Consider the following 24,123-nt stretch of genomic DNA (forward strand, 5'->3'; position numbering starts at 1 on the left):
TTTTGAAAGACAAATCCATTTTTAATGAGACGGACAGATTTTCAGGTAATAGTACTGCTAGAAATAACATATAATGATCTACTGGTTCTGAATACACTGCTGAATTCCTGAATACGCTGAAGACCTCCCCCTCCTCTTTCCTGGTTATGTTCTGCACCTGTTTACCCTATGAAGCTGAAAAACAAACTTTGACTATAGCTAACTATGATTGTTCTAAGTTCCATAGTACTTGGTCCCCTCCCACACACCAAACTATGAATGACAGACTGCTGAATAGATGGTTTCAGTCATAGACCGTCCCTGACTTATGGTTCCACTTAGAAGTTTTCAACTTTACCATGGTTCAAAAGTGATATGCGTTCAGTAGAAACCGTACTTTGAATACCCATACAACCATTCTGTTTTCCACTTTCAACACTTTATTATAAAATAGGTGTTGTGTTAGATGACTTTACTGAACTGTAGACTAATGTAAGTGTTCTGAGTATGTTTAAGGTAGGCTGGGCTGTGCTATGATGTTCAGTAGGTTACGTGTATTTAATGCATTTTTGATTTACAATATTCCCACCTTACGATGGGTGTATGGGGAGGTAACCCCATTATACGTTGAAAAGCATCTGTATATTCATTCCTACCGTCACTGGTGATTACTTTGTCCAAGGCATTATTTTGGGGGAACACAAAGAGAAGTGGCATTTAGTCCCAGCTGTCAAGAAAACTTTAATTCTAGGAAAGGCACAGTTGCGGGCCTCTGGCCCATCCGAAGAGAGCAGGAACACACCTGGTCCAGTTAGGTAGAGCCGGGAGCAGAATCCAGGAGGAAGCCCCACTCAGAGGGGGTCTCTGGTGTTCTAAAGTGATGGATAGTGACTGGTACTAAGTGTGAGGGGAGAGGGTGGATTACACCTGAATAGTACAGAGGCTCTAAGGCAGAACATCCAGGGACTTAGAGAGACATCAAACTCCTCCACAACAATGTTACCCAAACAAGAGTCATTTGAGGACCAATGTCACGATTATTGCCATTTCTGATGACATTTTTACCATTTCTAGTGGCCTCCTTTACTATTGTTTACTTAACATTTTCCTTTAAACGGACTATTTTTACTTAAATAAATTTATGTTAAAAAGTTTATGTTAAAGAGAAATTTTGCAATACTACCATGAAATGAAATGCCAGTACCGCTTGCTGTCACGATACGGTGGTGCTAAAAATACGTAATATAAAAATATAATGAAACTCAGCACTGTTGCCCACCGAAGCATCCAGGTCTGAGGTCTGACCTCTCTTTGTTGAAAAGGGAAAATAGCAAGTATTGGCACCATAATAAAGATAGTCCAGCCCCACACTGAGCCAGCCTGAGACTCTGAGAAATTGAAAGGGAATCGGGGAAGGAACAAGACTGGATGTTATTTAGCTCCCAGTCTGTGAATTACCTAAAGACCCCCAGTGCCACCAGTGCGACATGCTTCACCCCAGAACAGAGGGAAGGAACAGAATGGTAGGCAGTGCTTTGGGGCCAGTTGTACTACAGTCTCTGCAGAGCAACCGTATGCTGTGTCAGGGCTGGAACCAGGTTTGGCCATCTGTGTTGACCCCACAGATTCTATGAAGGGTGACTTCCACAATCCCTAGCACACTGGGGAGCACACAGTACATACTTATCAAAAGTCTTAAATTAAGTCTCACTGATCCCCTAAAATCTTCTGCCTGTTTCATAAAAAGTAGAAAATGAAGTTGACAGTGATTCTTTGTACCTCATAATATCACATCCCCCTCCCCAAAAAGGAATATTGATAGAAAACTATAAGATATAAAACCTAACAAAAATCATCTGGTGAATAGATCCCATGGAATACACAAGAAGAAGATATAGGTGCATTTAAATCATCTCAAAGGAAAAGAAGAAATCTCCTTTGAGAAGTCACATCTAAATGCTTATCCAGGCTGGGCACAGTGGCTCATGCCTGTAATCCCAGCACTCTGGGAGGCCGAGGTGAGTGGATCGCTTGAGCCTAGGAGTTTGGGACCAACCTGGGTAACATGACAAAACCCCGCCTCTACAAAAAAATACTAAAAAAAAAATTAGTGGGCATGGTAGCACACGAGTGTGGTTCCAGCTACTCAAGAGGCTGAGGTGGGAGGATTGCTTGAGCCCGGGAGGTTGAGGCTGCAGTGAGCTGAGATTGTGCCTTGCACTCCAGCCTGGATGACAGAGTAAGACCCTGTCTCATAAATAATAAATACATAAATCCCTGTCCAAATAAATAAATGCTTATCCAATCACTGAAAAGGAGCTCGAGCATGTACACGAGGCCCCAAGCACAGCTCTGTCCTCTGTGGAGACGGCTTTATTCTCCCCGTGTTTCCTGCTCAGGTGCCCTTTTCTCTTTCATTTCTCACAACACTCCCGCCTCTCACTTGGCATTCAGTAACTGAACAAGGAGCGGGAAAGCATGCTAATGCATCGCAAATGGAGTTGCTGCATTTCCTTAAAAGGACTGTCATGAGCATTTCATTTTAACGTATTACCCGGAATTGTGTCAGTGTTTTAAGTGAACTATTTTCTGTAATCCATATCGTTATGAATATAAGACATTTATGTACTGATTGCCACTTGAGAATCTAATTTTAAAGTGATTGTACTGCATTTCTAAAATTTGCATTTTTTAAAGCAAGTTTCCCCCACAAATAACACCTTACCCAAGACACCTCCAGGCAGAACGTTGTTTCTTACAGTAAATGATATTTTAATATTTGGTTTCAGTAGAGACCAGTCTAATCAATTATAGAGTAACATACTTGTAATAAATTCAAAAAAGTGATAGCTATACTGTCATTTGTTGATGTTCTTAAGAAATATGGAATCTTATTCCAGACAGGCATTTCTGTAACTTTCTGGTGCTTTAAATGATGCTAATGAAGATTTGACATCAGTTCACCACATTTTTGAAAATCAAATTGTTGGCTCAGCCTCTAATGAAACAGAATCTCAAAGCAGTTTTAACAACCATTTACATTTTTTCTGAAAACCTCACTCTACCATTTCTATGGGGTCCCTGACTAGAAATATCAAAAGTCTACATGAATATAAAACAATATAGTCTATTTTTCAAAGAGAAATTGAGACTGATGCAAAATATTTGACTTTTTTTTTTAAATATGAAACATAAATGTTTATTCATTGGCAAAGCCTTAACTTCTCTAAGCCTCATTTCCCTCATCTGTCACTTGGGGGGCAATCCTATTTAGCTCAGAGGGTTACCAGGAGACTTAATGGGATACTGCATAATAAGTACTAAGCACAGTGCCCCCATCATGTACTGCCCTTGGTCTGTGCTCTAATATTGAAGCAGGATGTTTCCCTGACCGCTTTGTGGGACTTGCAACAGGGGTGCCCTCAATTACCCAGCCCACAGCTTTTAACTCCTCATGGGAGGAAGCATGCACACGAATGAGGCAGGAACTGGAGTGCATGAATGCTGAAACCAGCCAGCCACTTAGGTACTGCCAGGAGCAAACGCCACTCACTTGGACCCACTGTGCCACACTAGCAGCACGCGAGCTCTTGTCCCGCATCCAGAAATGACGTCACACAAATTGAAGGATGACAAATGTAGGGGATTTTTATTGCCGATGAAAGTGGCTCTCAGCAGGAAGGGAAGTTGAAAAGGGGATGGAGAGGGAAGGTAATCTTCTCCTGAAGTCCAGCCATCTCTGGCCAGATTCTTCTCTGATGTTACGTGTCAAGCTGTCCCTCTGAAGTGAAGCCGCTTCTCTCCAATATCTAACCATAGTCACCAACGTCCAGCTGCTTCTCTTCTCTCTGCCAGCTGAGTATGGGGTTTTTATAGGCACAGGATGTCGGGGGGCAGGGCCATGGGTGGTTTTGGAAAAGGCAACATTTGAGCTGGAATACAGGGATGTAAGTTCTCACTTTGGGCTGCAGTTTCTGGCTTGAGGGTGAGGGTTTGACAGGGACCCACCCCTTTCTGCCTAGATTTTCTCTGCCACCTTTCTCTACCATTGTATCAATATTATTATCACATGGCCCTGAGTTGGAACCATCAGGTCCTGCAAACTCCAGAGCATCTACTTACTGCACATTGGCCCCCCCAGGGGAATTGGTCCCAGCCAAGGGTCTCTAGGAAAGAGGCACATCAACTAGATGTGGAACACACTCCGGTTTTGGAAGTACTGATTCTGTTCTCCAGGGCATCAGAATCCTCCTTTTTGTGACCCTGCTGCCTTACAGGAAAGAAACAACAGTTGAAACACTGGGAATTTTCCCCAATAGGGAGAAGGCACAGAAAGGAGAAAGCTAAAGAAGAGAGTGAAAGAGGCCCAAAGAGAATGGAAAAGTGAGAGCAGGCCATTTGCCAGGGCTCATTCCTGCCATCCAGCCCCAGCTTCTGGCTGCTGAGTGGACGCTTCTGCCAATGCTCACAGCCCCACAGGCCTGGGCCCGGGAGCCTCTGCTGCCACCCGTGGTTTCTCTCCCTGCTCCACCATCGGAACCCCATGCCCCAGGCTCCCTCCCTGGAGGCCACCTCAGAAGGAGATACCAAGGGGAAGACAGCTCTTTAAGAAGTGTAGACTCCATGTTAAATTGAGACCCCGCAGACAGATACGGCTTTGAAACAATTGATTTTCTGTGGTGTCATAGGGAAACCTGCCCTCCTCAAAGTTGCGAAAACTGTCAGGGACCCTATGAAATGGAGCGGGAGTCACAAGTTTTCTACCCAGCTCTAAAAGAGGAGACAAAACTAACACTGGTTCACAATAGATAACAGAACGGCTTCAGCAAAGGGCAAGCAAGCGTAGAGAGATGCTGGAGAAGAACAAGGCACTTTATCCATGTCCCCCACAGCACCCTGCCTCAGCGCTGGGGCAAAAGAATCTTTGTGTGAGCCCAGGGAGTCGGCAGGGACATGAGGGGTTGATGCGGCACTTGCTCAGAGCAATCGCAGTGCTGCCGCTGGAATTATCTTTCTCACACAGTTCCCAGTAGTGGTTAAAAGGCTCTGAGGTCAGTCCACCTGGCCCACTAGCTAAGGGCTCTTAAGCATTTAAGGACTCTTTCAACATTTGTTTCTGTTAGTTTCTAAAACTTGGAACAGAGGGCCATTGATTTAACTGGTATAACAACGTGTGGGTACATTGCACTTGTTACCTTGGAAATGCCTCTACTCAGTCTCACCTCTGAGCTGAGTTAGTTTGGGAAGATGTTGAGCCTACAGGTAGTGGGGAGATGGTGAGATTCACCAAGGCATGTGTTGTTTGTGATTGATTGGGTTGGGAAAGTTTCCTGACTGCCAAAACCTCCATCAGACACTAGCCGGGGATTCTGTAAATCTCAGAATTCCAAGGGGATTGGATTTTGAAGAAAGGAGATGTTCACGTACAGGCTACTAGAATTCTTGTTCTTTTTTTTTTTTTTTTTTTTAAAGAATTCTGAAGAAGAAAATAAGTAAGAGATCTAAAACAGAACCATATTTTGCCAGGAGGGCAGAGCAGGGCTGCTTTGTTCAATTTGTTAAGAGGGTCAGGGAAGCATCAGAAAAGATAAGGAGAAAAATCAATCAGAACCAAGTCACTGTTGTGAGTTTCGGCAGCGTCTGAAGTAGCCAGAAGGTACTGAGAAATGTATTTTATCACATATAGTCTTATTTTCACCCTACCGTATTCTCTGTTAACACAAGGTTCCTTTAAAGTCAAGTATGCAGCCCTAAATCTTATCGACTCATTAATATTTCATCCAAAACAATGTAACATCTTAAACTGAAACCTAAAGGTAAGCTTTGGACACAAGCATTCAAAGACAGGTATGTTGTACAGCTGGACTATGGTGAGTCAAGTAACATTTTCATTTCTTTTTTTCTTTTAGAAACAGGGAAAATTGACCAAGAGATTCACAAATACAACACCCCAGGATTCACTGGTTGCCTCTCCAGAGTCCAGTTCAACCAGATCGCCCCTCTCAAGGCCGCCTTGAGGCAGACAAACGCCTCGGCTCACGTCCACATCCAGGGCGAGCTGGTGGAGTCCAACTGCGGGGCATCGCCGCTGACCCTCTCCCCCATGTCGTCCGCCACCGACCCCTGGCACCTGGATCACCTGGATTCAGGTAAAGTCTTCAGCAACCTCAGGCAGGTTGCTTCATTTCTTTAAACCTCAGTCTCTTGGGACTATGGAATGGATTTAATAACAGAACCTCACTGGTAATGTCATTGGAGGATTAAGAAAGGGCAAAGGAACGTTGTGAGTACGGAGTTCTCAGGGCAGCACTTAGCACATCTGAAATACTCAGGGCCAGAAATAAATAAGTTGAAGGTAAAGAATGTAGGAACTATTAACTCTTCAATTAGGTTAAATGATGACTTGCCTAAACTGATGTCTGCGCCATGACTGTGGGTGATTTGATCAATTCACTGTCTCACTTTTGCCTCTTATGACTCTCAATGACTTGCTGTAACATAGTCTGTGTTTTAATTTAAGAAGAGATTTACCTAAAGCAATATAGAGATCCATCTCCTGTATCTGTATTTATATGAATAATACTAGTGGCTTCCAGATCTTTAAGAGGTGCCTTTAAGCTTGCAAAACTCTGTGGATTTACTACCACTTCTTTGAGTGGGAAGACATGTAATTTGAAAGCACAGGGCTCAAATGAAAGGATGTAGCTGTTGGCTGAAAAATTAATTGGATGAAAAGAGTATACACACAACCCTGGGTGGCAGACAGCCTATTAAGCTGTATCTCAGAAGACTTAGGTCGTACTCCTAGCTCCACCTAAATTGGCCTTGGGCAACTCAAGTGACCTGGCCAAGCCTCTGCTTTTTCACCCATAAGGTGAAGAAGGGGAGGGGAGTGTAACCTCTAAGTGACCTCCAAATCCAACATTCAATGGGTCTCCAGGCAACATGTGATGTTGCTGATGCTAAAAACAGGAAGAAGAAGAGGCAGGAAGTAACAGCTAGGAGGCCTGGATTCCAGCACCATCACTGCCTCTCACCAGCAGATTAACCTTGGCCAGTTTTCATAACCTCATTCCTCAGTTTCCCCATTTCCTAAATGGAGATAAGACCTAACTCACTCATGGAATTCTATTTAAAGTGATGTGTTTAAATCTGACGTGTTTTATCACAAGCGTTAAAGTTTAGCTACAATAATATTAATAATCTAATATCATTATATTAGACACAATTTGCTATAATGCTTGAACGTTGAGTAAAGACTTCCAAATCCTCTCCCCCTGCAAACTTGTAATTTGTAACAGTTCATTCTCTAAACTTTGTGCATTTGATTGCTTTAATCATGTTCCGGCCCTGCACATGGAGTGTGTGGCTTCAGTGCAGCTATTGTCATCGTGATTCCTTGCCAGGGCTGTGCTGCAAAGCTTTGTGAAGCTTAGAGAGAAGCCAGAATTGCCCTGTTGTCAGAATAACCCATTTACAGACGAAACAATCCTCTTTGTTCCTCACACATGGATTCCTAGAACTTGACGCGGGGCGCTGTGAGCTAAGGGCACGTATGAAGAATTCCCTTTTATGAATGTTGTTAAGATTACACAGCAGGCTGGCTTGAACAAAGGAAAGCATTCCTAATGCTGAAAGAAGAAAAGTAAGAGTGAAAATACAAGAGGAGAAAAGACATGTCAGGGCCACAGAGGAACAGAGATCTCTCAGATAAATTCCTCCAAATGCCCGAGTAGACAAATACCATGAATGATCTTTCTTTGCAAGGCAGGAGTCCTTCCGCTGTCAAAGGGACCCACTGCCTGAGGCTGTGAGCACCTGTGGTCTGAGTCAGGGCCAACAGACTAGTTTCTAAAACATCTAGATCCTACCTTGGGCCAATATGAGTTTTATGTATTATTACTTAATTAGGAACTTGTTAAGATCTGTGAGATATGACTGTAGGGACCAAAGAGTTTTTGTTCCTTTACTTTAAAAAAATCATGCTTTGTGTGTGACAGGTTTTTTTTTTTTTTTTTTTGGAGACAGAGTCTCACTCAGTTACCCATGCTGGAGTACAATGGCACCATTGTTGCAACCTCTGCCTCCTGCGTTTAAGCGATTCTCCTGCCTCAGCCTCCTGAGTAGCTGGGATTACAGGCACCCGCCATCATGCCCACTTAATTTTTGTATTTTTGTAGAGACAGGATTTCACCATGTTGGCCAGACTGGTCTTGGACTCCTAACCTCAGGTGATCCACCCGCCTAGGCCTCCCAAAGTGCTAGGATTACAGGATTCTTTTGATTGATTTATGAAAATGTATATAGGGAACATATCTATTAGTATTTGATGTTCAAATCCAAATTCTGTAATTCTGATATTATGGTAGGCCTGTGCTATGTAACATGAGATCCATTTGCAGAAAAATTTCCACTTACACTTGGAGAGTTCTTACCCAGTGTCCAGCAGATGAAGTATTAATGCAATTGTCATTATACCAGTTACAAGGACAGAAAACAGTTGACCGGGCTCGGTGGCTCACATCTGTAATCCCAGCATTTTGGGAGGCTGAGGTGGGTGGATCACGAGGTCAGGAGTTCGAGACCAGCCTGACCAACATGGTGAAAGCCTGTCTCTACTAAATATACAAAAATTAGCTGGGCGTGGTGGCAGGCACTGGTAATCGCAGCTACTCAGGAGGCTGAGGCAGGAGAATCGCTTGAACTTGGGAGGCAGAGGTTGCACTGAGCTGAGATGGTGCCACTGCAAGACTCTGTCTCAAAACAAAACAAAAAACGACAGAAAACAGTTTACAAACTATAAGGCAGAGGTTTATTTAAATAATATGATTTTCCTCTTTTCTTTTAGGTGAATAGGAACATGAGAGACAATGTGGGTTGAGGGGCTGGAAGGGGCAGAGGACAGACGTAGAAATGAGGGAAGGTTACTTAACAGCAGCCTCTGGTTGCTCAGTGTCGGGGAGGAAAAACTTTTCCTCTATCCTCTTAAGTTCAGTACCTGGGGGCCTGCAAATTAAGCTGATAAAAGACAGATTAACAGGTGGGCAGGGGGACCTTATTTATATGCATACAGGAGCTTGAAAAAGAAGAAACTCAGTAAGTAGTTAAAGCTAGAAACTTATATGCCCAGCTTAGTAGGGAAAAGAGGCAGTGGGGGAAAAGGCCTCTATAGGAGGAACACATGGATTTCTAGAAGAACAAATGAGAGATAAAGAGTTTGTGATAGTGCTTGTTCATGCAGGCCTGAGTGATCTCTGTATCTCATTCATGGCCATAAAACTTCCCTGGAGAGAGGACTTACGGTAGGTTTCTTGATCTTCTTCCTGGGAGTAAAAGCCACCCGTAAGAGGGAGGTATGGCAGCCTCATTTTTCCAGAAGTCTTTGCTTTTTGTCAGATAAAGGAAGCACCAAGAAGGCTTCTTTCTGCACCTATTGAATCCCCAGTGGCTTCAGTTTAAAATGAGTTCCATACCAACTCGGGTTCTAAGTGCATCCCTCACATCAGCAATTGCACTCTGGTTTTGTGAGCCTAAGGTCATCATTCTGAATTTGGACTTTACGGTTTTGCACTTTTCTGGTAATATTTCATGTTTGACTAGAATAAGATTCCTTGCTATCAGATATTTCAAAACAAAACAGTATATACACAAAAATGCCTTTCTACCTGTAAATAACGTGAGGTACTTGAGTCTGTGTAGGGTTAGGACGGGAAGAAAATAATAACGTGAGAGCTCGTGAGTCGTGGCTTGACTAGAGGACATTTGGAAGTAGATTATCTCATCTGGTGCCTTGGAAGTTTAGTCCTCAACAAGCAGCAATGGGTCTCCTGGAAGCTTTTTTAGAAATGCAGAATCTCAGGCCCCTCCCCATACTGACTAAATCAGCATTCGTGTTTTTTAGCATGGTTCCCAGGTGACTTGCCACTGCAATTTAAAAGCTCTAATCTTGTATAGTGCTTCTCAATCTGGGAAGCACTTTAAAACTACCTGGGGAGCTTTTTAAAACCCTGATGTCAAGACTATACTTCTGTCAGAGGTGTCTGAACCAGAGCAACTCCATCTCGAATAGGGGCTGGGTAAAATAAAGCTGAGACCTACTGAAAACTGGTTGCAGTAAAGAAGCCAACTAAAACCAAGATGGCAATGAGATTGACTTCTGGTCATCCTCACTGCTACACTCCCATCAGCACCATGACAGCTTATAAATGCCATAGCAATGTCAGGAAGTTACCCTATAGGGCCTAAAAAGGGGAGGCATGAATGATTCACCCCTTGTTTAGCATATAATCAAGAAATAACCATAAAAATGGGCAACCAGCAGCCCTTGGGGCTGCTCTGTCTATGGCGTAGCTATTCTTTTATTCCTTTTTTATTATTATTATACTTTAAGTTTTAGGGCACATTGTGCAGGTTAGTTACATATGTATACATGTGCCATGCTGGTGTGCTGCACCCACTAACTCATCATCTAGCATTAGGTATATCTCCCAGTGCTATCCCTCCCCGCACCCCACAATAGTCCCCAGAGTGTGATGTTCCCCTTCCTGTGTCCATGTGTTCTCATTGTTCAATTCCCACCTATGAGTGAGAACATGCGGTGTTTGGTTTTTTGTTCTTGCGATAGTTTACTGAGAATGATGATTTCCAATTTCATCCATGTCCCTACAAAGGACATGAACTCATCATTTTTTATGGCTGCACAGTATTCCATGGTGTATATGTGCCACATTTTCTTAATCCAGTCTATCATTGTTGGACATTTGGGTTGGTTCCAAGTCTTTGCAATTGTGAATAGTGGAGGAGGAGAGGTGCTCTGCTTTTTAGAGTTTCCAGTTTTTCTGCTCTGTTTTTTCCCCATCTTTGTGGTTTTATCTACTTTTGGTCTTTGATAATGGTGATGTACAGATGGGTTTTTGGTGTGGATGTCCTTTCTGTTTGTTAGTTTTCCTTCTAACAGACAGGACCCTCAGCTGCAGGTCTGTTGGAGTTTGCTAGAGGTCCACTCCAGACCCTGTTTGCCTGGGTATCCGCAGCAGTGTTTGCAGAACAGCGGTTTTTCATGAACCGCGAATGCTGCCGTCTGATCGTTCCTCCGGAAGTTTTTGTCTCAGAGGAGTACCCGGCCGTGTGAAGTGTCAGTCTGCCCCTACTGGGGGGTGCCTCCCAGTTAGGCTGCTCAGGGGTCAGGGGTGAGAGACCCACTTGAGGAGGCAGTCTGCCCATTCTCAGATCTCCAGCTGCGTGCTGGGAGAACCACTGCTCTCTTCAAAGCTCAGATGGAAATGCAGAAATCACCCGTCTTCTGCGTCGCTCATGCTAGGAGCTGTAGACCGGAGCTGTTCCTATTCAGCCATCTTGGCTCCTCCTATTCTTTTATTCCTTTACTTTCCTAATTGATACAGTTTGACTATGTCCCCACCCAAATCTCATCTTGAATTCCCACGTGTTGTGGGAGGGACCTGGTGGGAGGTAATTGAATCATGGGGGCAGGTCTTTCCATGCTGTTGTTGTGACAGTGAATAAGTCTCACAAGATCTGATGGTTTTATAAAGGGGAGTTTCCCTGCACAAGCTCTCTCTTTGCCTGCTGCCATCCATGTAAGACGTGACTTGCTCCTCCTTGCCTTCCACCATGACTGTGAGGCCTCGCCAGCCATGTGGAACTGGGAGTCCATTAAACCTCTTTCCTGTATAAATTACCCAGTCTCAGGTATGTGTTTATTAGCAGCGTGAAAACAAACTAATACACTAATAAACTTGCTTTCACTTTACTCTATGGATGCACCCCTAAATTCTTGGATCTTGCGTGAGATCCAAGAACCCTCTCTTGGGGTCTGGATCAGGAACCCTTTCTAGTAACACTTCCATGCACCATTTCTATAGTTTCTTACCAGAGAAGTTTCTCTGAACATGTGGAGCACCGGAAACCATGAGGAAACAGCTCAGCATTCACTCCTGAGCATGAAGCTGGCTCTTGGTGGTGCTTCTCTGCAATTGCCTTTTGCCACTGACGATCACTCTTCTCTTCCTTTGGGAGAGTGAAAGGGAAAGGAAGCCATCTGAAGGGTCTTCATGATTATTTTTTAAAAAGAAAAATCCCAATATCTAGTACTAAACCCCTGATGGACCAAATCAGACCCTCGGGGGTATAGGAGGGACACAGGTGTGTGTGATGTAAAAACCCCCCCCGCCAGGAGTGTCCAGTGTGTGACCAAGGTCAAGAATCACTCACCAAATAAAAGAAGGGTCCCTTTGGTAAGTGCTTCAAAATAAGGTTACCAAAAGAAAAAACTGAATACCCAAATACCGCCCAAAACATGGTTTATGAAAAACAATACCCAAATACTGCCCAAAACATGGTTTATGAAAAACAATAAAGCTGTTAGGTGGTCAAATCACAAATAGTAAAGGCTGTACCATCAAGCTTGCAAAGAGACCGGGCTCTCTGGCCATTTTATAAGGAAGCTCACTCAGAGGAGATGTTTTTACCTAAATTTGAGGAGAACTGATCTGCCTGTTTGCAACTGGAAAGCAGACTTGAAACAAACAAATGAACAATAAATTTGCAGTGTGGGGCAGGACTCGGTGGCTCCAGTGAAAGCACCTCATTATGGAAGGGGCTGCATCCCAGGAAGGAACCTCAATTTGAGGAAGATGTCAAATTATTACTGTGTTTTGAATTGGCTGCTAACCTACTCTGAAAGATAGAAAAAGATGCTGCTTTAAAATGAGGGCTGTGCTTTTCTGAAAATACAGCAGGTGCCTTGCTGTGAAGAGTAAGGAATCATATGGCCTTAGTGTTAAAGGGATCTTGGCAAACCAGGGCTACTCAATCCATACCTATACCAGGATGTTTGTTTCGCAGGAACTTGGTGTTAGAATGGAAATTAGAATTGAAGACATCTACCCATAGGTCTTGTGATCTTTCTGCTCCCATACCTGTCTTTCTACCATCTGAGATCATAGTAAATGATAAAAACAGAAAATAGGTTCTAAGGTATGCTGGCTTTAGTAATAAGATTCTTTTTCTCATCTGTAACACTACTGTTACACTTCTATAACAAATACTATTTGTTACCTCTCCAATGTCCTTTGGGCTCTATCAGTGTTTTCTAAAATGAGGGACATTTATGTTGGTCAGGTTGTGCACTGCACAACTATAACAGATGTCATTTGTAGTGCAGTCTCTGGCTTCTGGAGCAGTGCAGCATGTAGCCTAGATAGGGGGTCGCCATTATGGGAAGCAAATAGACATGGCCTCGTGTAACATACAAAGCAAGTCATTTCCTGTTCATTTGTCTTTCAGTCCTTCTGATTTTATAAAGAGAAAGTCTCTATTTGGTTCTGGCACGCTTTTAACACCTCTCCCATGATTGTATTTTACCTTATAATAAAGAGAGAACAGGCTTCTGGTTAGTGCCTCACAGGCAATAGAATTACTCAGTAGGGATGTAAAGTTTTATCAATAGATTTATATAAATAAGAAATTTAACCAATTTTGTGAAAATAAGTAAAACTTGGATTTTACAGTATATGTCAAGAAAAATATGAAGGTGATTTTCACATGATTGGAGTTTGGGAAACACTGGGCAGTAGAGAAAGATCACCCCAAGCGCTAGGGCCTAGCATGGGGCTTTAAGAACACATTTTTATAGGGGGATGAGGTAAACAATAGACTTACACATTATGATTTAAGTTGACTTGATTTAAAACAATTCTGCTCTATTGGAAACATCCAGTCTTTTTTTCTTCTAGTTATTTCCCTCTTTGATAATAAGTACAGCCTGTTTCTAAACCATTATGTGGTCCTTAGGAATATTTTTAGAACAGTAGTTACAAGGTAGAAAAAGTAACCCCCAGCCCTGAGTTAAGGTTTATTTAAAGGTCAGAGAATGCCAGGCAATTGCCGTGATTTACCTCTCAGAATTATGGACTCTGTTGTGTTTTTTCCTTTTTGTCTAATTTAGGGAATCTTATTTGCTTGGAATGAAAAGGATTTGCCAGCAGGAAGACAGCCACAGATGGCAGTGCACATTCTGTAAAATACAAAAACAAAACAAACACCAGAAAAAATAAATCCAAGAGTCTGATCCCATAAATTTCTGCACTAAGGAGCAACTCCAAACTGCACACCAAGCTGCTTTAAAAGGCGTTTGTGTTAAGCCTTAGAGTGTTTTATCACATTTGTGATATTTGATACAGAATACGTCAGACCAAAAGCCACATCCTAGGATCTTCTTTAAAATATCATTAAAATAGATGAAGCATTTTAAGATGTAAAGTTTCATTTCCTAAGGGATCCTCTAGTTGTAAAGATTGCAGCTAGTTGTTGTTATTTGAGATGGAGTCTCGCTCTGTCACTAGGCTGGAGTGTAGAGGCGTGATCTTAGAGGCGTGATCTCGGCTCACTGCAACCTCCACCTCCGGGGTACAAGCAATTCTACTGCCTCGGCCTCCTGAGTAGCTGGGACTACAGGCACGCACCACCACACCCAGCTAATTTTTGTGTTTTTAGTAGAGACGGGGTTTCACCATGTTGGCCAGGGTGGTCTCGATCTCTTGACCTCGTGATCCGCCCGCCTCAGCCTCCCAAAGTGCTGGGATTACAGGCGTGAGCCACCGCGCCTGGCCACAGCTAGTTATTTTAAAGGACTTCTAGTAGGTCCAGGCTAGATTCTCAGCAAAGTTTGCATGGAATGTGATGTGGTGCATCTCACCCCAGAAAAGACCTGGGAGTCCTTCTGTAAATTGCTAGCAGGTGAATTCACAGCATCCACTGTAACCTTAAGTTATCTGGTTCTCTGCTCTAACGCTAACCTGCATCTGACACTGGGAGGTCCTTGACCAGGAATTCTCACAGCTCCTCTGACAGGGAAGTGGGTAGGAGATGGAAAATCCAGAAGCAGGAGTGGAGGGAAGGGAGTTAACCCCCAATTCTCCACCTCCCCCAGAACCAAGGCCAGGATTGTCAAGAATCCAGGGTTGAGAATCCACTGCCAAGCTGGTCCAGTGGATTCACTCAGGTTGGCAGAGTGGCTGAAAACCAGCCCTCTTAGGCACGTGGGTCTTCTCCCAGATATATTAGGAACTAGATGGAACTTGGCACTTGGGATCACTCAGTGTAACAACCCCATACCCCCATTAGACTTGAGTATACCCAGCACTGAGCTAGGAACTCAGGCTTCCCGTCACCACATCAGACACTTTACCACTGGCCACAGATTGGTTTCTGAAGACCTCTTACCTCCATCGTTATGACTTCTAAGTTGATTTCTGTCTATATTCCAAGTTTCCTTTCTATCATCTGGCCATAAAATATTTTTATATCTTCATGTGCAAAGAGTTATGGATATAAAGAACTTTTTAAAATTACGTATATCATCTATTCTGTTTTCTTCCTAACTACAAGCTGATCATTGGTTTTCTTTACCACCTGCAAGCACTTAAAAGTAATCATTCCTGCTCTTATAATTACATCTTAATTATTTCTGAACAGATCCCTTTTCTCTCCTTATGCTAAGACTGCATGATTAATGCATTTTTATCTCTCACACTCAGTCTTTTTATTATGTTATTTGTCTTTTTCCCTCTTCATCACCAACACAGTTCACACTTAATCGTGTGAAGAAAAACTATCATCCCTTGCTTGCTAATGTGCATTTTCCTGCAAAGATCCAAATTCCACTTTCCCTGCAAAAACACCAGGCGCATTTATGTATCTCAAATCAACTATGATATGAGTCTTACCTATTTTTGACTGGTCATTTTAGTTGTATCCCACCTTTTGTTTCTACAGTGTTTTCATAGAAAATCACATTGTATCCGTGATTTCGTTGAGTCAAAGGATATGTGTGTTTTTAATTTTGATACTACTACAAACCATCCTCTAATGATATAATCCAATTGACAGTCCAGCAATCTATGAATACCTTTCCCCCACATCCTCACCAAAACAGTGCATCATATTATTCTTTCAAATGTGGCTGTTCTATATGAAAAATGAAATTTTCTTGTTATAGTTTGTATTTCATTAATTATGAGTTGGGTTAAGTATCTCTGCGTATGTTTATATATCATTTATATTTATTTTTCCTTGAACTCCCTCTTTATATTCTTTGCTCCAATAATTATTTATATCTTTATATTCTTTCCTATTGATTTATAAGTATTCTTAATATATTAAGTAAATTAGTATTTTGATACATCTTTTAATGTTTTCCTTGTTTCATCTCAATTTTTTTGAATTTATGGGATTTTTTTTTCCATGTAAAAGTTACTAAATTTTACATGGTGAAATGTAAAGTGTTTTATGGCTTTTGGGTTTTGTGACATGCCTTTAAATAATTTTTAAAATTATTCCATGTTTTTTATAATAATTTTGTGTTTTATTTGTAAGTTCTACGTATTTTCTTCCCTGGAAATTTATTTGGGTGGAAGGTAAAAATCTCACTTTATTTTTTCCCATTTTCCCAAATGGCCCACTGTTCCAGCCCCATTGGTTGAGGCTCCATCCTCTCCACCTTTACCATCTTCTAAATTCCCTTCATTTCTGAGTCCCTACTGGACTCTCTGGTCTATTACATTGATATGATGCCTTGTGACATGGGAGCAAACTGCAGTACTTATCATTGAGCTTTTATTATCACATTTAGTGGCTCATAGAGCTGATTTCCCTTTTTTTTCCAGAATTTTCCTGTTCATGCTTGCACATTTGCTTTTCCCATGTGGATTTGAGAATTTTAATCATTTTATTGGAATTGTTTAAAATTTTTACTGGGATTAAGGTTTATGTATAAGTTCATTAATGTATAAGTTCATTACCTGGTGACGCCCAGTTACACCATGCAGGTCTTCTCCATCTCTCTCCAAGTTGCGAAATGATTCAGATAAGTGTCATCCGGATTTTAATGTGCTTAGAATCACCTGGGGGAAATTAGCAAATGCAGATTCAGCTGGTCAAACATGGGATTAGAGATTCTGCATTTCCAACAAGCTCCCAGGTGCTGCTGATGCTGCGGGTCCCTGGAACACACTGGGAGTGGCAAGGAGATAAGCAGCCTTGAGGCACTGCCTCTGGTAGATTTCATAGATTTCCCCTGGAAAACCACTTGAGCCCACTGCTTCTTGTGGGAGCAGATCTTTGACAACTCTCTCAAGTTATTTTATGATAATCTGTCTAATTAGATTTTCTTTCTCATCTAGGATAATACCCGTTATTTTATATTTTTCTAGAAATTCATGCATTTAACCTAGGTTTTCAAACTCATTACTGTGGAGTTGAACAAAAACTTATTAATAATTTAATTTCCATTCCCTTTTTTGTGTTTTTTATATTGAATGTTTCTGTTGACACCCCCCCCCTTATTGATTAGATTATGTGGCTTTTTTTTCTTTTCTCAAAGAACCAGCTCTTGGATTTATTTATCAATTCTTTGTTTTCTTTCTACCGTCGTGTCTTCTTTAAATTTATATTTGCTGGCCTCTAACTTTGTAATTTGAATGTTCGGCTCTCTTATTTTCCTTCTTGGTGGGGTGTGTGTATCATGGTCTTATAAGAATGTGAACCAAAGTCAACAAATCTTAAACTCCAGCCATGCTCTCTTCTGACCACACCTCTGCTGCCCCAGCCCCGCCTCCAGGACTGCACCCTCCAGATGTAATTGACACCAATGGCTTGCACTAGACTTTTTGCTAAGGGACCTGAAAAGAACTTAGAGGCTGGCGTAAGTTGCCAAAGCCTTCCCACGTCACTGAGAGAATAGACTTGGCAGGCTTGTGTTTTGAAAAGCAGTTGGGGGTGTGCTCTGTCAAGGCTCAGCCATGATGAAGAAATAATCAAAGAGCAAAACGTCACTTAAGTGGCTAAACATGACTGGCAGCAGGGTTGGATTCCCCTTCAGCATCCAACACCTCACAGGCCATCCTCTGTGTAGACGGGCTGCTTTCTAGTGGCTCCACAGGCCTGGCCGTGTCAGGGGCTGCCTTTATTCAAAGACTTCTGCTCTGTCTTAACCAGGATCACTTAACTCTCTGAAACTCCAGTGATAAAAAAGCAAAACCGGCACAAACATCCAGCTTTGGAACTATCTCTAAGGTCATTGTTTTTTCCCCTGCCGCGAATTTCTTTCATTCCTAATTTTCCTCTACCTTTCTTTCCCTTCATCCCCTACGATAGATTTTGAACCCCAGGGAGGTTAGGACTCTGTCCCGTTCTTCTCCCTGGGCTGTCCACCCTCCGACCCCCACCCCACCCGGCATGGCACTCAAAGGTGCATTTTCCTGGGGTCTGTGCCTGGAAATCATTGCAGCTGTTAGCCTGTGTCACGTGGGGCTGGCTAAGTGCGGGGCAACGCGGTTGTACATGTTGCCATGGTGACTTCTCTGTTGATGGCGGAACCACTGACTCCAGCAAGTTACAGTATTCATTTTTGCGTCATGCTCGTGCTACAGGAATGCTATGAGTAGCCCATGAAAATGGAGGCGAGTTGAGCTCAGTGTTATCCCTTGACTTGTGTGTCTTTCCTTACCCCCAGCGATCCCCCATTCAGATGCTTCCTACTGTACCGCATTTTTGAGTATTCTTAAGTATCATGCATCTGTTACAGCACCATATCACTCAGCTATGGAGGCACTCAGAGGAGCACAACACCCTCTAAATTATCCGCCATCACTTCTTTTACGGCCTCATTTAAAAAGACAATTGTCAGAATTCCCAGGTGTGAATTCGCCCAGGGGAATCTCTGTCAGTCACCACCTGGAAATGTTAGTTCCACCTCTGCTGGCCAATCAGCACCTTATGTCCTTGCTATGATCTCTACAGTTGCAGAAGCATTATCCTGATGAGGTTATTAACCCATCACCACATGCTTTTCAGAGAAAAGTCCCTGTATAAATACCAATAACTAAACATGATAAATTGCTTCACTCGCTTCACTCCTTTGAGATCTTTGTCTGATTCCACGTGCTCTGCATAGACTATTCAGAAATTCTAAAGACGGATGCAGATTCCTAATTCTGCTGTTGAGTTTGTTCCTGAGAGCAACGCTGAAAGACTTTTAAAAAATTAAAATCAGCTTTATGTTGAAATGTCATTGTACATAAATAGCCATATGAATGTGGGGTACAGTTATTTTAAACATAGAAAATAAGATGAATTGTTTTGGAAATTCCCCTTTAAACATGCTAAAATGATTTTCAATCATTGACTTGGGAATTTTAACTTTTAGAAAACTGGAAAGGATACAGATAAAAGTAGTGATAAATTTATAAACTATTTTATTTGTTGAAATGCTTTAATGCATGATTTTGTTTTATCCTGGAATGGCCACATGTGGTAGGCAAAGTGGACATTATCAGCCACATTTTAAAGATAAGGAAAATGCAGCTCAGAGAAAATAAATGTATTCATTCCCTCAGCAAACACTGACTGGGTGGCCACAGAAGTGCGGTGCACAACCCTGGCTGCACATCAGTCACCTGGGGAGCTTTTCACAAATCCCAATGCCTGTTCCCCATCCCAGAGGATTCCTGGTGTGCATCAGGATTGTGAAGCAATGGGGACTGAGTTTATAGCACCTTACTCTAACGTATGCAGAGACTAGCATTATGAAGTGGAAAATGCATATATTTCAGATTCAGTTATTTTTTTCCCACTATTCCTTCCTCTTAATGAAAATTTTTGAGTAAAACATATAATTCCAGTTCTTTATTCTGAACTGTCTTACTATTTTCTATCACCCTTTAAATATAATGCAGAAGTCTGGAAGGATATGTAATTTGCATACCTGTTGGTGAAATCCCTGCTACTAAATACACTTTGCTTTTTCTTGTTCCACATTCCCCTTTTTGACAAGGAATAAATCATCCCCAAGGCTGCTAGAGCCAATTAAATATTTTTTCACACTCCGTTGACATGAATGAGAAGAACTGTGACAGAGCCACACGGCTCATGCCAGGACTTTATCACGCTATCTTTCTAATGATGTGAGCCAGTACCAGGGAGGAATGGTGTGGGGAACCATCAGGAAGCTTTAATAACCAAGGATAATTTGTTTCATCAGTTTCTCCTTGATGGCCATTTGCCATTTCACCTGTCAGGAAGCAAAACTAGTTGTCTTGTGAGATCTCAGGTTAACTCAAGAAGAGAACAGCTCAGACAACAATGGAAGCATATTTAGCATGGAGCTTTTATACTCAGTTCTCTGAAGTCAGCCTTCTTGGAAGAAAATACATTGTCTTGCGATTGGAATTATAAATTTCCCTTGTGCTAATGCAACCGAAAAGAGTATTTCAAAACCAAGAGCCCAACTGGGCATTCATAAAAGACTTAAAATATGTGTAGAATTAATTTTTAAAAGCACTTTAGGTTTGCCCATGCCCCCCCTCTAACCGCACAGTGGAGACAGAATCTGGTCAGCTGTCTGTGGTCTGGGTGACTCCACCATGTTCTCGGCAACGCTCCTTATCTATGTATTATACTAGTTTCTGAAAACTTAAGAATAGAAAGGATCAACCTCACATTTTGATGAAATAGCAGTTACAACACAAACATCCCATGCCTATTGGCAGAACTGGTCCACAGAGCGCAGAAGCACATTCATCGTGTAAAGCTGAAAACAGCATCTTCTGCAAGCTGAGTTACCGAGGTTCCAGCAGAAGATAAAAAGCATTTAAAAATATTTAATTATTCACTGAACTCCTTTGAAAGACACAGGATGACAAAGCAAATCAATAATATTCAGCCATTTCCAAAGGGTCCATCCACAGCCAAAGTATGGCCTTTGAATTTACTAGAAATTTCCACAGAGGGAGAGTAAAAGGAATCCCTTCATCCTTGCTTGATTCCTAAAATAACATGCACCTAAGTATTCTCACAAATGATGAAGCACATCTCTTGAGTAGACTTAAGGTGATAAAATGTTATTTTCACCGAGCTCCCAAGCCATACATCATGGAAGTCCAAAGCCCTTACTGATAATTGCATAATGCCCAGGGGATGTGTTTCTCTGCAGAAGTCTGAAGACAATAGATCCAGGGTCTCCTGAAGACTTTCATCTTATGAATTGTGTGAATCCCTGACCACTGCCTAAGAGGAAAGGTGAAATACATCAGAGAGTGTCCTTAAAATATCCCTTTTTGACTTACTATAATTGGTTGCTTTCCTCTTTTAACTCTCATAATTTTCTCAGCCACCCTCTCCCTAGAAACTGGGGCTATTTCTATGACTCAGCAAACAACCAATTCTTGCTAATACTGCTTTGCTAATAAGGAAACCACAAGTTCTCTTAACTGAGACTCCTGTATAGCAGGTGTGTTCCCAAAACTTGGTGAGCACCCATATCTGAGACACAGCATTCCATAAAGCCAGAGGCAGTCACCGAGGCTGTCTGACATACTATAATATGCCCGTATGGCTTCAGGCTTTCCACCCTGATCTGGCTGTGTCCCGCATTGCACCCATGCAGCAGCAGAACCAGCAGTAAGAATGTTTTGTCAAAAAACAAATCCATAAACTTCAAAAAAAATCCACGGTACAGTATTTTTAAAAATATGTCTAGCCAGGCGCAGTGGCACGTGCCTATAGTCCCAGCTACATGAGTCCAGGAGTTCAAGATCAGCCTGAGCAACATAGCAAGACCCTGTCTCTAAAAAGAAAATTTTAAAATGCATCTGTTTTCTCTCATATATGCCTTTAAACGCATCCATAGCATCAAGAACCTAAATGCCAACATCCCAATATTTTTCCTCCCTGATAAACTTGCTTCAGAGATTCAACTTGTATTTTTGCTTTGAACCAGGAAAGGTATCCAAGGTCATACTAAGATAACCATTTATTAAACTCTTTGGCTGTTTTTTCCTAAACTGTAATAAACTCCCCCCCTCCAACATTCAAAATAATAGTAAAGAATTCTCTCTGAAATTAACACAGTGTTCCTATTATTGCTTTCACAACACTAAAAAGAAATAGAACTAACGGAGTCGAACCGTGGGGCATTCTGGCAGGCAAATCATTAAATTCACACAAATGATTCGGCCAAGGGAAAAAGGACAAGGTTCTCAGAAGGAATAATTTCAGCTCCCTCTCAGACACTGCTTTAAATTAAAACACACACACACACACGAGCAGCTGGAGACCTGAGTCACCAATGGTCTACATTAAATTTCTGCAACTGAAAGTGAGGCAGGTATTCAAGCACTCTGGGAGCCTGTTAGAAATACAGATGCCCAGGTCCCCCACCCAAGACCAACTCAGGCAGAAGCAGCATTTTTACCAGAGCTTAGGGCATCTGTATGCCCCTTAATGTTTGAAAGCTCTGAATCAGAGTGCTCTCCCCCAAAGGCATCTCAGACTGAGATAGAAATTGAAGAAAAAGCCTAAGGAGGTTCAGTAACTTTTTCAAGGCCAAAGAACCCACCAGTTACACAAGTGCAGAGCCCTTTGTCCCTGACATTCAGAGCCCTGCATGCATAGGAAGTGACAGCCCCTTCCGGGGAACCCTGCTGCTGCCACGCGCATTCTGGAAACTGTGCAGCAGGAGAAACAGCGTTTTCCCTCAGACTGGGGTTTAAATGGCACTTCCCGAATTTATATTCCCCTAGATTTGGGGCTTCTTCCTTCTTGCACTCCTGTTAACATCAGCATGAATTCATAAACTCCCTGCAGCGGAAAGGAAAAGAAGCCGCGACAAACCTCAACGAAGAGCCATACGGCACTGTTAACCAAGTGGTCCAGTACCTGCCCCAGTGTTCACAGGAGATTGGTTCCAGGACCCCCAAAGACACCCAAATCCACAGATCCTCAAGTTTCTGATAGCAAATAGTGTGGTAAATACCTACATACAACCTACACACACCCTCCCATATACTTTAAAGTGTCTCTTGTAGATTACTTGTAATACCTAATACAACATAAATGCTATGTAAAGAGTTGTTGGCCAGGCGCGGTGGCTCACGCCTGTAATCCCAGCACTTTGGGAGGCTGAGGCAAGCAGATCACGGGGTCAGGAGTTCGAGACCAGCCTAACCAACATGGTGAAACCCAATCTCTACTAAAAATACAAAAATTAGCCGGGCATGGTGGCGCATGCCTGTAATTTCAGCCACTCAGGAGACTCACTTGAACCCGGGAAGTGGAGGTTGCAGTGAGCTGAGATTGTGCCACTACACTCCAGGCTGGGCGACAGAGTGAGACTCCGTCACAAAAAAAAAAAAAAAAAAAAAGATTTGTTATGCTGGATTGTTTAGGGAACAATGACAAGAAAAAAATATCTGTACATGTTCAGTACAGCTGAAACTTTTTTTCCTGAATATTTTTGATCCGAGTTTGGTTGAATCCACGGTTGGGGAACCCGTGGATGTGGAGGGCCAGCTGGATAGCTGCTCCTGGCAGTGAGGCTCTCTGATCCAGACTTTCAAGGTTCACCCTGAGAACTACAGTAAGATACATGAGAGAGTCCTGAATGAGGAGTCGAAAGACCTCGTCCTCGTAGCAGCGACTCTGGCACCCACCAGCCATGTGGCTTTAACCCAGTTATCATCCATTCTGCATTTTTGCCTCCTTAACTGTAGAGAGGTTGTGGAACTACAGAATCTATAAAGGCCAGCTGTCACAATCAATACTTTACAAGTGCCCACAATATTTTACAATAACTTTGACCATTGATTTATAAACAATTATAACCAAACATTAGGACTGGAACAATTTGCCCACCTGAGAAATAACAAGACATTTATCTCACATGAAAATGGACACCAAATACCTTACCTTCGTGTTTATTTTATGAAATACAAAGTCTGAGAATATATTAATAATGAGCTATTTTTTTCTTTTTTCTTTTTTTTTTTTTTTTTGAGATGGAGTCTTGCTCTTTCGCCCAGGCTGGAGTGCAGTGGCACAATCTCGGCTCACTGCAATCTCCACTTCCCGGGTTCATGCCATTCTCCTGCCTCAGCCTCCCGAGTAGCTAGGACTACAGGCACCTGCCACCACGCCCGGCTCATTTTTTGTATTTTTTAGTAGAGACGGGGTTTCACCGTGTTAAGCAGGACGGCCTCGATCTCCTGACCTCATGATCTGCCTGCCTCAGCCTCCCAAAGTGCTAGGATTACAGGCGTGAGCCACTGTGCCCGGCCTAATGAGCTATTT

The 24,123-nt window shown here is 42.4% G+C and overlaps 1 protein-coding gene, 1 long non-coding RNA gene and 1 other non-coding gene across 4 annotated transcripts in view; 2 read left to right on the plus strand and 1 right to left on the minus strand.

Annotated features, from left to right (window-relative positions):
• The window catches only part of CNTNAP2 (contactin associated protein 2), a 2,297,635-nt gene that overhangs the window by 2,252,309 nt on the left and 21,203 nt on the right, over positions 1–24,123 (plus strand). The window contains exon 22 of the mRNA XM_003820514.5: positions 5,889–6,128. Coding sequence (XP_003820562.5) covers positions 5,889–6,128 — 240 coding nt within the window. The remainder of the gene's footprint in view (positions 1–5,888; positions 6,129–24,123) is intronic.
• Positions 1–24,123, minus strand: part of LOC130541679 (uncharacterized) — a 114,525-nt gene that overhangs the window by 58,416 nt on the left and 31,986 nt on the right. The window contains exons 2-4 of one of the 2 annotated variants that reach the window (XR_008955760.2): positions 16,800–16,901; positions 13,896–14,014; positions 11,870–12,006 (exon numbers count right to left, since the gene is read on the minus strand). This is a non-coding gene — a long non-coding RNA (uncharacterized LOC130541679). Of the gene's footprint in view, positions 1–11,869; positions 12,007–13,895; positions 14,015–16,799; positions 18,322–24,123 lie in introns of those variants that run through there. The other variant, XR_008955761.1, reaches the window with a different exon arrangement.
• Positions 11,832–12,046, plus strand: LOC112440634 (small nucleolar RNA U3). Its single transcript, XR_003028646.1, has one exon. It is a non-coding gene; the product is annotated as a small nucleolar RNA U3 (small nucleolar RNA).

Source organism: Pan paniscus, chromosome 6, assembly GCF_029289425.2.
Source record: "Pan paniscus chromosome 6, NHGRI_mPanPan1-v2.0_pri, whole genome shotgun sequence".
Lineage (NCBI taxonomy): Eukaryota > Metazoa > Chordata > Mammalia > Primates > Hominidae > Pan > Pan paniscus.